We start from the raw sequence: 14,623 nt of genomic DNA, 5'->3' as shown, positions 1-14,623 counted from the left end.
CTCTGGAGTACCTGGTCTCAGGTAGGATCTAAGGACTATGACCTTGTATTTCAGTTGGGGATAGAGGCTGCCAAGCAGCTCTGTGACCTTGGGTTTGATATCTGTTACCTGCAGTGCCTGGAGGAGAGAGAATGCATTAACCTGGAGCTGCCAGCAGGTTCACTGCTTTGCTGATGGAGCTGAGCAAGATCCAATACTGATCACATGTTATTACAAAGTCAGACAGAATTTATTACTCTCCAGCAATTCAAAAAAGGCAGAACACAACATCTAGAGATTCTGTTGTTATTTAAGGGGCAGCAAAGCTTTGTATAATTCACATAAGTGATGAAAACATAACCGTCAGATCCTTACAGTCCAAAGGAAGGACAGAAATGGGAAACACCAACTTCCAGCAGCTTGCCCCAGTAAGCTACTTGGTATTGCAGAGACTGATGTACGTACAGCAACATACAGATCTGTAATGATTTAAATTAGCTGTATACATAAGGATGGCACCTGATTGTTTTGACAAACACATGGAAGTGCACTAAGCCTTCCTCAGAGCAAGTCACAGTTGGAACAATTCCATCAGTACTGCATTTCCAGGACAATGCTGTTGTAAAAAAAAGGGAAAAAGGATAAAAAAAGGAAACATGTACAACAGTACATAGAGTTTTATAGTAAACAGTATCTGAACAGATTCGGTTGTCCTTCTTTTACTGAAGCATATGCAGCTTTACAAAATAGAAACCTTCCAAAGGTCAAGTTCAAAAGCTTAGGAGAGACTTTGCTAATTCTAAAGGTAACAGCCAAAATACCATCGCTTTTAGGAAGTATGTATGTGGTTTATTTTCTTTTAGCCTTGCAAGGTAAACCATGAACTTTAGTAACAGCTTCTGTGTAAGCCCAGCAGCATCCACTGCATCAACTGAAGCTGGCTCCTCTGGGAATGCTCTCATTCAGTTCCTGTTCTATAAGTTTGATGTCCTCCAAGTCGTCCTTTATGATGCTAATTAGGTGACTCAGGCCTTCTTGCTGCTGTTTTAAATGCTGCAGGTAGATAGGTTAAAAACCAGCATTAGCATAGCCCAACTTAACTGATTTAAGGTAGTATTTCTCAAAGGTACCATGGCCTTGGCTGACTGAAAAGCCTGGTATAAGTTCTCAGACAGATCTCCCAGGTTCCTGTGTAGCTGGCTTAAGTTATAAAGTTAAAAGAGTAATACCTACTTGTTTGATTTCCCTTAAGAGGTCTGCATCTACATAATAGCGCTCTTCAGCCCTCACAGCTCCAAAGTGGTTTTGCATCCTGATTTGGGACATGAGCTCATTCAGTCTGCCCTAGGAAGAGAGACAGGCTTAAATCAAACCCAACTCATTCACAGCTGTCAGAGCTCTAGCATGTACCACTCTTTGAGGCACCAGGGCTGGAGGCACTGCTGCTCATTCCATTTTAAACTGCTTTTTGGGAGAGGGAGGAGGGAGAGGAAAAGACATGCAAAAGGCAAGCCACTCCAATACTTCTCTGAACTCAAAAATACTTCAATACCTATCAGTGATGCAGCAAAGTGCTATTAACTACTCACCTTGAACTGCGTAGGTGCGTTAAGTTCACACTGAATTGTATCTAACTGTACACGAAGCTGCTCTTCGTCTGCTTGGATGGCGTAACCGCTTTTCCTTTGGATCTCCTGCTTTATTAACACCTACCAAAAGAAGTCTTTCAGGTTCATTAGAGATGACTTCACCCGTCTTTCCCCACTAATCCAATCACGTCTTTTTGTCCTTCCACCAGCTTGTCTCTCATCAGATTTGCTCTCTTTAGCCCGTTCCTCTGCAACCTTGGGGCAGTCCCACAGCTTCAAAGTACTGAGAGTGTACTTCCCACAGCAGTATGACATGCTGGAGGCCTTCCCTGAGACCTCTGCTGCTCTTACTTAAATAACACCATTTGATGAAGTCAGAATTTCTTTCTCAACATCGTCCATGTACAAAACTGCACAGGTCATCCTGCCCCCTCCCAGTTTGCCTTCTGGCACTATACTGTATGTCAGAATGAGTTTCTTAGACTATCCATGTTACCTGTAATGTTCTGTGAGACAGTTCCATCAGTTTCCTTTTGTACTGGGCAATTTTTGCCATAGTTGTCGTTTGTTTTTTCTGCAGCTCACTGATATCTTCTGATATTATCTGCAGAGGAGATGGAGTCAGTTAGAAATCACAAGAGTTTCTAATAACAGAACACATTAGTCCCGATCTAAAATGGGGAGTTTCAAAGATGATTTCAGAAAGCTTTTTGCGGCTCTGATTTCTATTTATTTTCAGATGCAACCATGATTTTCAGAAGGTAGCAGAAAACCAGGCACCCAAATTAAGAGTCTGTGCCAGTGCAACTTAATTCAGCTGGTTTGAATTAGCCTGTAACAACACGGGAAGCTTGAACCTGAAAAAAAAGCCAAGCCAAACTGCACTGCTCAGTTTTGGCCAAAAGATATAATGAAGATATATATGAAGAAATAGAGCCACAGCCCCATGCACATAGTTCCAGTTTTCAGAACAGGCATGGGGGAGGCTCTTTAATAGCCCATCTTTCATCAACAGCAAGGAGCCATGATAAGAAACCTTACATCTAATCGAGTTTGATGCTGTTTGGTCATCTGATCTTGGACCTTCAATCTTCTCAACAGGTCCTTGAAACCAACCAATGGCACAGGAATGAGCCTGTAAGAATACAAATATCTCTTACAACACATTTTCATATTAAATAGGTGATGTGAATTGAAAATCATTAATACAACTACTATGAAGTTACAGATAATCTTAGTTTATTACAAAATAAGACATATCTTGTTTTGCAAGGTTCTACAGTCCTCATTGCTTGTTACAACACATTCATTTTTCATAAAGACATCAGCCTAAGTTATCTGTACTCACTGGAGGCTACAAGGGTACATCACTTTCAGCTGCAGGAATAAAGAGAAAAAACTATAATGGCTGCAAAAACTAAGTCACAATAACCAGTTCATATAATGGAGGACACAACAACTGGAAGTAATCCAAGTAAGGCTCTTGATCCTGACAACCCTTAAGCACCTAAGCAGGTAAAGGGATTAGAATGGCACTTCTAGTAATCCTCACTGCTTCAAAAGAGATCAGCACTTGACAGAGTTATTCTCTAATTAGTTTCTTACAAGTTACCTGAAGGGTACTACACACACAATATTGTATATTTTTCACCTTTCTGTAATACTGATACAGACTATTACTTACTTGTCAGGGTCAGGATTGTCAACTTTGGCTTGTTCCCATATAATAGGATCAACACCTTAAAAAAACAGACAAGTTTTTAGTGTGGATGGATCTGAACAGATATCATATCTTACAGCTGTTACAAACCTTCTCAACTATGCTAACCTGAATGACTGTTATACAAATTCAGGTTCATTAAGTAAGTCTTGGTTGTGGACCGTGACACTAAGTTCAGTCCAAAAGGCTGTCAATCACTTCTACTGGTTTGAAAGCATAGGAAAGGTACAACCCATAGGTAATCAAATGGGACAATCCATATGCCAAGGTGAAAAGTTCCTGCTGATCCCACTGTATGCTACACCTGGGTCATCTTTCCTCTTCAGGTTGGTTGTTGCATAAAACGAAATACCAAAAAATCAGTAATTAAAGACCAAAGTACCAAACCAGTGGGAAAAGTAATCCCAGTAAGAATTATCATGGTTCCTAACAGGATTTATTGATGGATTTGATCTCTTTACAGAAGAGTTGTTTGCTTTGCCATTAACTGCTTCACTGGGTAATTACATAAAGAAAAAGCAGTTTGACTGTGCATGTGCATTAGCATCATGATGCAAGGTATTACGCTCCAAATGTCAGTGCAAATCAGATCCATGTATGAAATGCACAGACGTAGGCATGCTAGTTAAAAACAAACAGAACGGAGATAGGGAAGCAACTGACTTGCTGACCAGAAAGACATGCCAGAAACAGAAACAGGTGGTAATTGAACAATTTCAGGTCAGCTTCAAGACCAGAACAGTCAGCTACTGCAACATTCTTCATTGCACCATGCTCTAGCTCATTCTTTGTAAGAGCTCTTGCCTCTATACCAGAACTCTTGGGGTGTGCCCGCTTCTCCTGAGCTCAGCACCAACACCTCTCCTTGCCCACCCTACTTGCTTGTAAGCCTACAACCTTTGCTTTCCTTTCAGTCATGGACTAACAAGATGTGCCCGACCATCATTACACGGGCCCCATGATACACCTCCAACATTAAACAGCTAACTTGCTTGTGCACAGAGCAGTTACTCCCCAGCACTGCAGCAGCTGGGAAACAGTGCAGCTTGTCTCTGTCCTGCAGGAGTAGGCCAAGCTCTTTTTGCCATCCAGATGATATAACCTTTGCTGTGCTTTTAAACACTGGTCTTATTGAACATGCTCCATACTGGCTGCTGGAAACCACAGGCTGCTTCCCCTTACCCCCTGCAGGGAATTCCCTTCAAGTATTACATGGGATACTGTATAGACACAGCATTAGCTACAACTGCCCTCTGAAACTGCAGGAAAGGCGCATGCCTACTCTAAAATAAAGCTATGTACTACCTTTGGCCACATACATAGGCTAAGCAACCCCACTGAAAATTAGGTAGTGAATATAGGACATGATTATTCTGATATGGACCTTTTTTTTAAGTGCACAAGTTGAAGGGGTTTATGATGACTGTATCATATAGTATAGTGGTGTGTGGCATATTACTGATGAATCATAACTGTATTGTCAGACTACATTGCACGGGGAAACCTGCTGTCGTTAAACCCATTACAAGAGTATGTCAGAGTGCCTTGGAAACTCCTGTAGTTTCGAAAGGTGTTTTCCAATTGCCCAACACCATCATTTTTCCCAGAGGCCCAACAAAGCTGAAGCAGAGGCCCAGCTGTGCCCCTGTGCAGCCCCAGATCACATACCAGCAGGGGGATTCTGCAGGAGCTGTTTGACCTGTGCTGGGGAAAGCTCTGTTCTGGCCATGGAGAAGCTGACCCCCAGCTGCTGCAGGGATGCCTTGATGTTGGGTTGTTCAAGGTGTGCGTAGAGGGTCGTTGCGGGTACTCTCCTTGAGGTGCCATTGGGTGAGCGCTCAACAATGTAAATTATCACTTCTGTCCTGAGCCAGACAACATGCATACTGTCAGAAAGAGGTCAGCAGTATACAGAAACTAACACAACAAAGAACAACCCTAAATCAAAGTTACCACCTCTTCCAGCTGACAGTTTTAACTTCTGTGAGGTAACTGACAGACAAACTACCAGAAAACACAGGGTTTAACACAGCAAGGCAGAATGAGAAAACTGACAGTACTCCACAGAATTACATTCTGCCCCCAGCCCCCTTTTTAACAACCATGTTATATGGCGATACTACTCCTACATTAAGAATAACTTAAAACCTTTGGTCTTTGAAACAGAATGAACAGGGTCAAAGTAAGAAGCAGAAATGTTAGTGTGCTGAATGAAGTACTTCAAGCAGAGTAGCCTGAGGCCCCCAAACAACTCCAAGCAGACAGCTCTCTGACATAACATATGCAGAATGAGACCACTCTGCTAGCCTGGGAATAGCTTTCCCACCAAAACAAACATCTGTGACCTGGAATACTGCAAAGTCACTATTACAATAAACCCCAATGCCAGCCCATCTTATGCATGATCAAGTGAAAACAAACTTCACAGCTCCTTAAATACGAACTATTTATCTTGTCCTCATGGTTAGCATCTTTATCTCCAACATTTGCTGCTGAGCAGGGTCTGGAGAAGCCTATTTCCTGACCTTAGCTGAGGTCCTCAGCTTTCAACTCCAGCAAAAGCAAGTAACATACACAGGAAAGATAATAGCCTTAAAACCTTCAGAAAAAAAGCAACACCAAGGAATGAGACACACAAAACTGAACTCGGGATGAACAGATCTAAAGTCAAGGAGTAAGAGAGCCAAAACAGACTAAGCATATCCCTTTACAACATATAATACTGGATAGAAAGCCAAAACTGCATCAAAGTCACATACTGGTCATCTGGCATCGTTTTAACACCTTCTATGTTGACAGTGAGTGTCTGGTTTCCCCCCAGAATTTTGTGTAGTGATTCTACGAGCTGCTGCTGCTGGCTTCGAATATCTGCTTCTTTTCTGTTAAAGACCAAGACCACAAGGCCATCTTCATCTTTGTTGTTGGGCATTAAACTGTAACCCACAGCCTGCAAATGAACAAACGAAAACCAGCAATGTATTACTTAGCACAAATGTATCTATGTGGCACAAAAACCTTCAATTTGTAGAGCAACTGGTTGAAAATTTAAGTTACTACATATTCAGCAATGCAGAAACAAAATCTATTCACCTTCAATGTTCTCCCACAAGGCCACCAGCTTTTGAAACAGCCCAAATACTTACAAAATTATCCCCTTTCATTAAAAAAAAAACCAACAAACAAGCAGCTATGGATGGGAAGAGGCCAATTCAACAGGGTATTTATGTTACTTCAGAGCTAATACCAACCAGGAACATGGTACAAATGTACACGTTTTCCAAGCTGCAAAAGGAACCAGAGGACCAAGCTTCAATACAGAACAATCACTAGACTTCCAAAATAGTTTACAGTATTACCTTTCCAGATGCTTGAATCACAGACTCATAGAATAGTTAGGGTTGGAAAGGACCTCAAGATCATCTAGTTCCAACCCCCTGCCATGGGAAGGGACACCCCACACTAAACCATGTCACCCAAGGCTTCATCCAACCTGGTCTTGAACACTGCCAGGGATGGAACATTCACAACCTCCCTGGGCAACCCATTCCAGTACCTCACCACCCTAACAGTAAAGAATTTCTGCCTTATATCCAATCTAAACCTCTGCTGTTTAAGTTTCAACCCATTACCCCTTGTCCTATCGCTACAGTCCCAAATGAAGAGACCCTCCCCAGCATCCCTGTAGGCCCCCTTCAGATACTGGAAGGCTGCTATGAGGTCTCCACGCAGCCTTCTCTTCTCCAGGCTGAACAGCCCCCTCTTTCTCAGCCTGTCTTCATACAGGAGGTGCTCCAGTCCCTGATCATCCTCGTGGCCTCCTCTGGACTTGTTCCAACAGTTCCATGTCCTTTTTATGTTGAGGACACCAGAACTGCACACAATACTCCAAGTGAGGTCTCACGAGAGCAGAGTAGAGGGGCAGGATCACCTCCTTTGACCTGCTGGACATGCTTCTTCTGCTTGCTTCTCATTTGTTCTAGGGCTGGAACTGGGTGAAAGCGCATTCCTTGAATACCTGTGAAACCCTTTAGGCAATGCTTCATTCTCATTAGATGTCTGATGCTTACAGAGGCAATAAATCAAACTAGCTTATGACACTCTGCTCCAACATCCATGCTACCAACTTGTCTAACATTTTCCTTAGGCATCTGCCACTGCTGGCATTCATGGAACTTTTCAGTATGTAACTTAAGGTATGCTGATTCATAATGGTATTAATAACACTCAAGTCACAGGGACAAAAGTAAGCCTAGTATGTGGCACTGTCTAACCTGAAAGGAAAACTTCTAGTAAATGAAACTCTAAGATAAGAAATTTTGCATCACACAACTAATACTTTGCAATTTTTCAAAGGCCAGAAAGCTATAAAGCCATTCCAGGCCACAACTTACAGTAAAGCAAGCTGCCAGGACCATTGGCAACAAAATATTCAAGGTAACACCTAAAAAAATAATGCAACAGAAGCCAAATATTTGTTACACAGGCACTCAGTTGCTGTAAAGATTTTATACAATTGTCGTGATGTGCATAATCAAAACTAGTTTTAATTAGGTATGAACCTACATTCAGGTTAGAAAGTTTGTGCTTCAAAAGAACTGGCTTGGGAAAGGAGGATATCACCATCCCCGACCCCAATTCACTGACAAGCTTGAAGCTTAGCAAGAAAGTCATCTTTTGCTCAGATGAGAAGCAGGATCTGGAATAGCTGACAATATCACATAGGGCATGGAGTGAGCTTTAGCACTGGCAAGTATAAAGGCAGAAGAAACCTGAAGGCTGGTGTACTTAGAACGGTATGTACAGGCCAGGTTCATAGAGGGTTTTTCTAATATAAACAAAGCAAAGAAAGACCCTGAAGTTCTTATTCCAGATGTTTACAGTTCTTTTGGATGTTATTTAGAAGGTTATTTTAAATAGTTTCTGTAATACTGTAACCTAAACAAATACCTACTGAAATTAACCCTAGAGATCTGCTGCAATTACACACACACTAATCTGAATACTATCACATGAAAATGTCATTTTCATGATCCACATATGCACCTGTTATCTAGTACTGTAACAACGCCCATATTTCCAGCATCTATACATCTTCAAGCCTTTTCATTAGCATGCATCAGAACTGTGTACATCACCTGGAAAAACACTCTTTCAGAATACCCTTAACAGAAATTATATCTGATGTAATGTTCACAAGACCCTCCACCACCCAGCAAGTAGGGCAATTGCTTCAGAACCATTCATGGGCAGGTGAACAATTCATACCTTAAACCTGCAGAAGGGGTTTTCCTGTGTGAACTCCACCGGAGCACTGTTGTTGTTGAAGTAACCTTTGCCTGTACCCCAGAAGGCCTGCAGCTGGTTCCATTTTGCCAAAATAGCATCTCTCTCATCTCCTAAGAGTGTTGGAGCTGAGAGAGCACTTGCTGTGTTGATCAGCTGGTTTGACTGGGCGGGGGTCTGAGCAGGCTGGCTGAACAACCCACTTCCTAATGCTGTGTAGGATGAAGGAAAACAAATTAGCTCCTTTACCAACCAAGACAGACTCATTTGTTAACACATACCATCTGTGTATCATTGGTATCACTTCCTTCACATTTTGAGAAGCAAAATAAATGCACAGAATAAATAATCAAAATTGGATAATGTTTTTCAAAAGTGTCTTTTTATACTCAGTCTTCATCAGCAACACAAGTTTCTGAACTCTGAGTTAGGAGATTAGTTTTTCTTTAAATAAGACATTTATATCAACACATGACATCATGTAGCACCTCCAAGACCTCAATCTGAAGGACAGATTTGTTGTTATAAATTCAGTGCACTCAGTCTGTACCTGGTCATGATCCAAGTCACATTTAGACTAAATTCAACCCCATTTCCTCATCTTTCTAGTAATGCTGTCATTGCGAGCATCAATTCTGTAATTAGCCTTAACCACCACCAAACCAAAGGGGGATTTGCTGTTGGAAACTGAAGGGTGAAACTCAACGCTTGTTTGAGCTCTTGTTTAAGAAAAAAGCAAGGGCTGCAACCATAGGCATTTCAAAAGCCAAGTTTCTGAGAAGCATCCATTGATCAGAAGTGGAACAGCCTTTTTTTATAACACACTCCCATCCAACTACTTGCATGCCTGCTGCAGCCTTATGCTTTTGTTGCCAGGGAAGGGGTAAATCAAGAGAAGGCTGTACTTACTGGTCTGTTGCTGCTGGGTGCCAAAGCCTCCAAAGCCCAGCCCAGTTCCCAACCCACTGCCTAAGCCAGTTCCAGTGCCTGTGCCAAAACTAGTACCAAATCCAAAGCCTTTGTTCTGGGTAGCACCAAAGAGTCCTGGGGAAATAAGCAAGTAATTATTGAGAAGAAGATACCTGCTCAATCCAAAACATTATTGTGAAGGCCTGATGCCCCCCAGTTTGTTCTAAAGCAAATCCTTTGGGACTTGTACTATCTTACCACTGGTGCCTGTATTGGTAGGAGCAGAAAAACTAAATGTTGGTCCTGCAGTGGTGGTAGTTGTCCCAAATCCTCCAAAAGCACCTAAAAAACAAAGATCACAAGTAAGGTAGATGGAACATTGTGAGCAACAGCTGTGCATAACACAACAAAAAACTGCAGGCACCAAGGAGTGTTATGAGAAGAGATGCTGACAGACAACGTGCTATGTTACAAGCATGTAGTTCACATAGATCATGGGTATCAAGTTTGTCGGGGAGAAAACATGAACCAGATAGCCAATACATCAATGGTGTGCCACAGAAGCAAGTAAAAAAGCAGCAGTGAGCTACCATCCTGCTCCTTTAACAGCAGGATGTGCTTTTCTTAATGACAGACACAACTCATAATAGTATTATTTAGATTCCTTCTGAGGAATACTTCAAGCAGTCAGTGTGGTTGCTAAGTGTTTAACAATCTGACCTGTGTGAGCTTTTTAAACATTCCTAACCTCTTCAGAGCAAAACCAGAAACACATCAGGTAAAGACTAAGGCTAGGGTGCACAAACTCGCTGTGTGCATAACAGGAATGCTGTCACAGCAACCATTTCTTTCTATGCACAGGTAAAATTCTACAAGGTCTTTCTTCTTAAGACCAGTTTCCCTCCTATCCTCCCTGTTAAATCTCATTTTGCAGTTTAATGTCTATCAGAGGAAGACAGACACAAAAGCAATCAGACTCCCACAGGTTTTCAGGAAAACCAGTCAATGACTAGCAGGAGTGAGTGCCTGAGCTCCACTGCGCCAGAGAAAGCCCCAAGAGAGCACCTTCTTCCCATCTGCCCCCTTAGAGGTGCTCCTATACAGGGTGTCTGTGCCAGGAGAGGTGGATGGCCTCCCAGCACGTGAGGTTGCATGGGTGCTGGGTGCCACCACACTACCTCCTCGCTCCACTGGTGCCAATGCACTGTACAGCCTGTGGACTTCTGACTAGCCCCAGGACACCAAGTTCTCTCCATTTCTAGCTTGTTTTCCATATACTCAAACAAAGGAAAACAGTCTGTGACAAAAGGTTTGTCAAACAGATTCTGCTACTGCTCACTCACACGTCAACAACAAAAAGCCTCTCAGACCTACAACACTTGGATCCTCTTGTAGATGTCAAAAAAACCAGAAAAAAAGCTTAGACCAAAGCTGACCTGCAATCACATTTTATTTTCATTCAGGAAACATCTTAATGCGAATGGAGAGAATTTGTTCCCTGTGATGGTTGAGCTACCAACGAGCAAGAAACCCTGGCAGCAGTGGCATCAGATAACACCATGTTTTGGGTAGTTTTGTACTCACAGTAAATTTAGTCATCCTTTCCGGAAAAGGGATCTAGGAGTACAAACTGCTAAGCACAATTAAGTATCCAAGTTCTCTCCTGCAGCAGTTCAAACTCAGCTGAAGAAATACAGTCCAATAGTGTTCATACCAAATAAAACCAAAACAGGTAAGAGTACACTAATGCAGGGAGCAATGGCACTCTGGAATGAATGTAATTCCTCAACTAGCAGTGGCAACGAGACCCCATGGGCTAATTCTACATGATTAAAAGCATTAGAAATCCATACAGTTAGGCATTTTCATATGAAATGGAAAAGACTTAACTTGAAATGGTATCACCTGATCCTTAGAACTGGTGGCTCTACATGGGCTGTGAACAGTTCTTACAGTCAGCACCCAGCACACACACCACACAGATGATCTCTTAACAAGAGCCTGGGATGGGTGCTGTTTCAGAACAGCCTTCAGGAAACACAGGTCACAGGAAGGGCTGTTAACTTTGTGCTGATCGTATACAAGTTGTTTCTCCACAGAAACTATGTGGTGCATTCATGACAGCTCACGGAGGGCCAATGAGGAGACACGGGGGGGAGATGGAAAACATGACTGCAGTAGTCCAAGAATCTCATGTTCAGGAAATGTGGAGTTAGGGACCAGCTCTGCAATGGCTCATGATTGTCTGAGTCTGAACAGAGAACTGATGCTGTTTTGATAGGTAATCGATGCTCATTTTTAGGTTGGGTCAGACTGAGATGTTACCACAATTCATTTCTATTTCAGAGCCTGAGGATTTGGTACATTCATATTTTTTCTCAGTAGCCATTTCTTCAGAATTTAATAGGCAAAACCTCTACAAGCCTGTGGCTCTCAAACCCATTCCACTTTCAAAGCTTTTAGCTCCAGCCTTCACTGGATATGAAGAGTAGCACTAAATATGGATTCTCAGTTTAGAATGTAATTCTTGGACCCCTGCTATTAACATTTATAATATATAACAGAACAAGTACTTTGAATTATCTACCTGCACTTGCCAGACTGTTACCAAAATTGAATGGTGGAGTTGAGGTAGTGGAAACACCGAAATTCCCAATACTAAAATTCACTGCAGGATTAGCAGTTAAGCCAAAACCACCAAAATTAAAACCACTGGCAGTGGAGTTTGTAGTTTCAAGCCCACCAAATCCTGACAAGCGGGAAGCAGAAAAAGAGCAAGGTAGCATTAGTTCTAGACAAAAGGTAGGTTCAGGAAAGAAGAACTCAAATATTTTCCCATCACCATAGGCAAGACAGGCAGAGTTAAAAATAAGAGGAAGATATTAACTGACATTAAACATTATTTACTGAACACACAAAAAATCCTGTTTGACCCACTCTCCCTACTTCACTGCTATATGTGTGCTATTTTTCAACTATACTGTATATAAAGCAGGCAACACTTTTCCTATCTTATTACAAAGCTACACATCAAAATACCCATGCAATTCAACATTCCTGTTAAGAACAGTATTTAAGCACCTAAGATTGCTCGATACAGCTGCATCTGCACTAGTGGCACCAACAGTACCATAATTATTTCATAAGCTATCAAGAAGACAAGAATAAACTATTTTCATGCTAATACCATACCTACACATGAGCAGCAATGGCAGAAAACCCACAAACTGCAAGTCCAGCAGACGATGCACCATGTGTGCCTCAAATACCCCCAGGCAGAGTTATTCAAGTTGTATTTGCAAACTCTGTCAGCTCCAGTGCTTGATGATAACTTACCTGATGCATCCAGGTTATTTCAGCTCTAAGACAAATGCTAACGGAGCAGCTCCCCAGTTCTCTCCCAGGAGTTGCTGGTAACAGCTTCACACTAGACAGACAATGGCAAGTGTGATCCCAGAACTCCCTCTAATATTGGTCTGTGAGCACCATAAACCCTGCAGCAGTGTACGAGCAGCGCAAGATTATCTTCTACTTGAAGATGAGACCAGAAAGTCTGTGTCTAAATCAGCCACAGTGAAAGACCACATGGTAGAGATGAGGCCAGCTACAGTGAAGATGAGCCCTATCCAAAGGACTTACCCAGAGTGTCTACTCTGAGTAAGAGCCAACAAAGATTCCACTAAATTAGAGTAAGGCATGTTCTGACACTCAGTTAACAGCAGCAAAAAAAAAAGGAAAAAAGGCTTTTTCCACCTTACAAATTCAGCACTTTTACATTGCTCAAAAATTAAATTTCAAGAGCATCTCAATCAAACAGGAATATTACTTCAATCAAAAGTGATGATTCGAGGGACCTGGCAATATTAACCAGGCACCACCGAGCATCCATCACCATGGCACAAGCGCCCTAAGAGCAACTCACACTCCTCTGGGCAGGATGAAGCCCCCGGACGTTCCCCCACGCGGGGAGTGGATAACAACCGAACGGAACTCGGGCAGTGCGGCGGGGACCGTGTTTATTGACTGATGGGGAGAAAACCGGGGAGGAAAGTGGATCTCACCGGCTCTGCCGCGACGGGACGAGCAGGAACGGCTACACCCGGCCCCGCCGAAGCCACGCCGAAAGGAGCTCCAGACACAATAGGGACCTGCGTCTCCGCCACCGCTGAGAGGCTGCGGATGGCCCCGGGGGGGAGAGTACCGGCCACGCTTCACTGAACCACGGCACCCCGGCACCGCTGTGGGGCTGCGGAGCGGTACCACAGGGGTGCCCGGGAGCCCCGGCACCGCTCTGGGGCTGCGGATCGGTACCACAGGGGTGCCCGGGCGCCCCGGCACCGATGAGGAGCTGCGGATCGGTACCACAGGGGTGCCCGGGAGCCCCGGCACCGCTGTGGGGCTGCGGATCGGTACCACAGGGGTGCCCGGGAGCCCCGGCACCGATGAGGAGCTGCGGATCGGTACCACAGGGGTGCCCGGGAGCCCCGGCACCGCCGTGGGGCTGCGGATCGGTACCACAGGGGTGCCCGGGCGCCCCGGCACCGCTGTGGGGCTGCGGATGGGTATGAGGGGGGTATTTGGCTGCTCCGCCATGGCTGAGGGGTTGCGGGTGAGTGTGAAGGGGGCTGTCCGCACGCCCCGGCACCGCTGACGGGCTGCGGACTGCTCCGAGGAGAGCACCGCTGAGGCGCCCGATCACCGCTGAGGGGGCAACGGTTCTCACTGGTGGGGGGGCACCCGCCCCCACGACCGTTGAAGCTCGGCTACCGCGCGGCAGGGAGACAACACCCGCCGCCCCCCCCGGTCCCGGATCCTCCCTGCTCACCGGTGGGGTTGGCAGCCCCAGCGCCCAACGTCGCCCCGAAGCTGAAGGCCATGAGGTGCTGGTTAGCGGAGCCGCGATGGGACAGAGACAGCCGAGGCGGCTGCAACCATTAAATACAGCCTTCCGCCGCCTTCCGGCTCTGCGGCCAAGCGCTTCCGGGTTGGTACCACTACGAGAGGGGTGGGCGCTCACCGGTTCCCCACAGGGATTAATGACTCGGGAGCGGCTCCGCCCTCCACATTTCCCCCCACGAAAGGTTTGTTCCAGCAAGTTGGGGCTGTTGAGGCTGAAAAAGGCTCCGGGGTTACCTTAGAGCAG

At 44.4% G+C, this 14,623-nt stretch overlaps 1 protein-coding gene across 1 annotated transcript; it reads right to left on the bottom strand.

Annotated features, from left to right (window-relative positions):
• Positions 1–205: 205 nt before the first annotated feature.
• On the bottom strand, positions 206–14,460 carry NUP54 (nucleoporin 54). Its single transcript, XM_034064556.1, has 12 exons — positions 14,306–14,460; positions 9,739–9,822; positions 9,481–9,615; positions 8,554–8,783; positions 6,048–6,235; positions 4,957–5,153; positions 3,253–3,307; positions 2,610–2,703; positions 2,065–2,172; positions 1,569–1,688; positions 1,213–1,323; positions 206–1,032 (listed from the first exon to the last, which is right to left on the bottom strand). The coding sequence occupies exons 1-12, from the start codon at positions 14,355–14,357 to the stop codon at positions 907–909; spliced, it is 1,500 nt and encodes a 499-aa protein (XP_033920447.1). The 5' UTR covers positions 14,358–14,460; the 3' UTR covers positions 206–906.
• Positions 14,461–14,623: the final 163 nt, after the last annotated feature.

This window comes from Melopsittacus undulatus, chromosome 7, assembly GCF_012275295.1.
Source record: "Melopsittacus undulatus isolate bMelUnd1 chromosome 7, bMelUnd1.mat.Z, whole genome shotgun sequence".
NCBI lineage: Eukaryota > Metazoa > Chordata > Aves > Psittaciformes > Psittaculidae > Melopsittacus > Melopsittacus undulatus.
Note: the sequence above shows the minus strand (reverse complement) of the source record. Positions and strands in the feature narration are given on the sequence as shown.

What these genes read in the sequence shown, in the direction of transcription:
- NUP54 (XM_034064556.1), bottom strand. Translation starts at nt 14,357, where the DNA reads ATGGCCTTCAGCTTCGGGGCGACGTTGGGCGCTGGGGCTGCCAACCCC. An exon ending in TGGGGCTGCCAACCCCACCG is followed by an intron (nt 9,823 to 14,305) that starts GTGAGCAGGGAG and finishes TTTGTTTTTTAG; the next exon opens with GTGCTTTTGGAGGATTTGGG. An exon ending in AGCATCAAACTCGATTAGAT is followed by an intron (nt 2,173 to 2,609) that starts GTAAGGTTTCTT and finishes TCTCCTCTGCAG; the next exon opens with ATAATATCAGAAGATATCAG.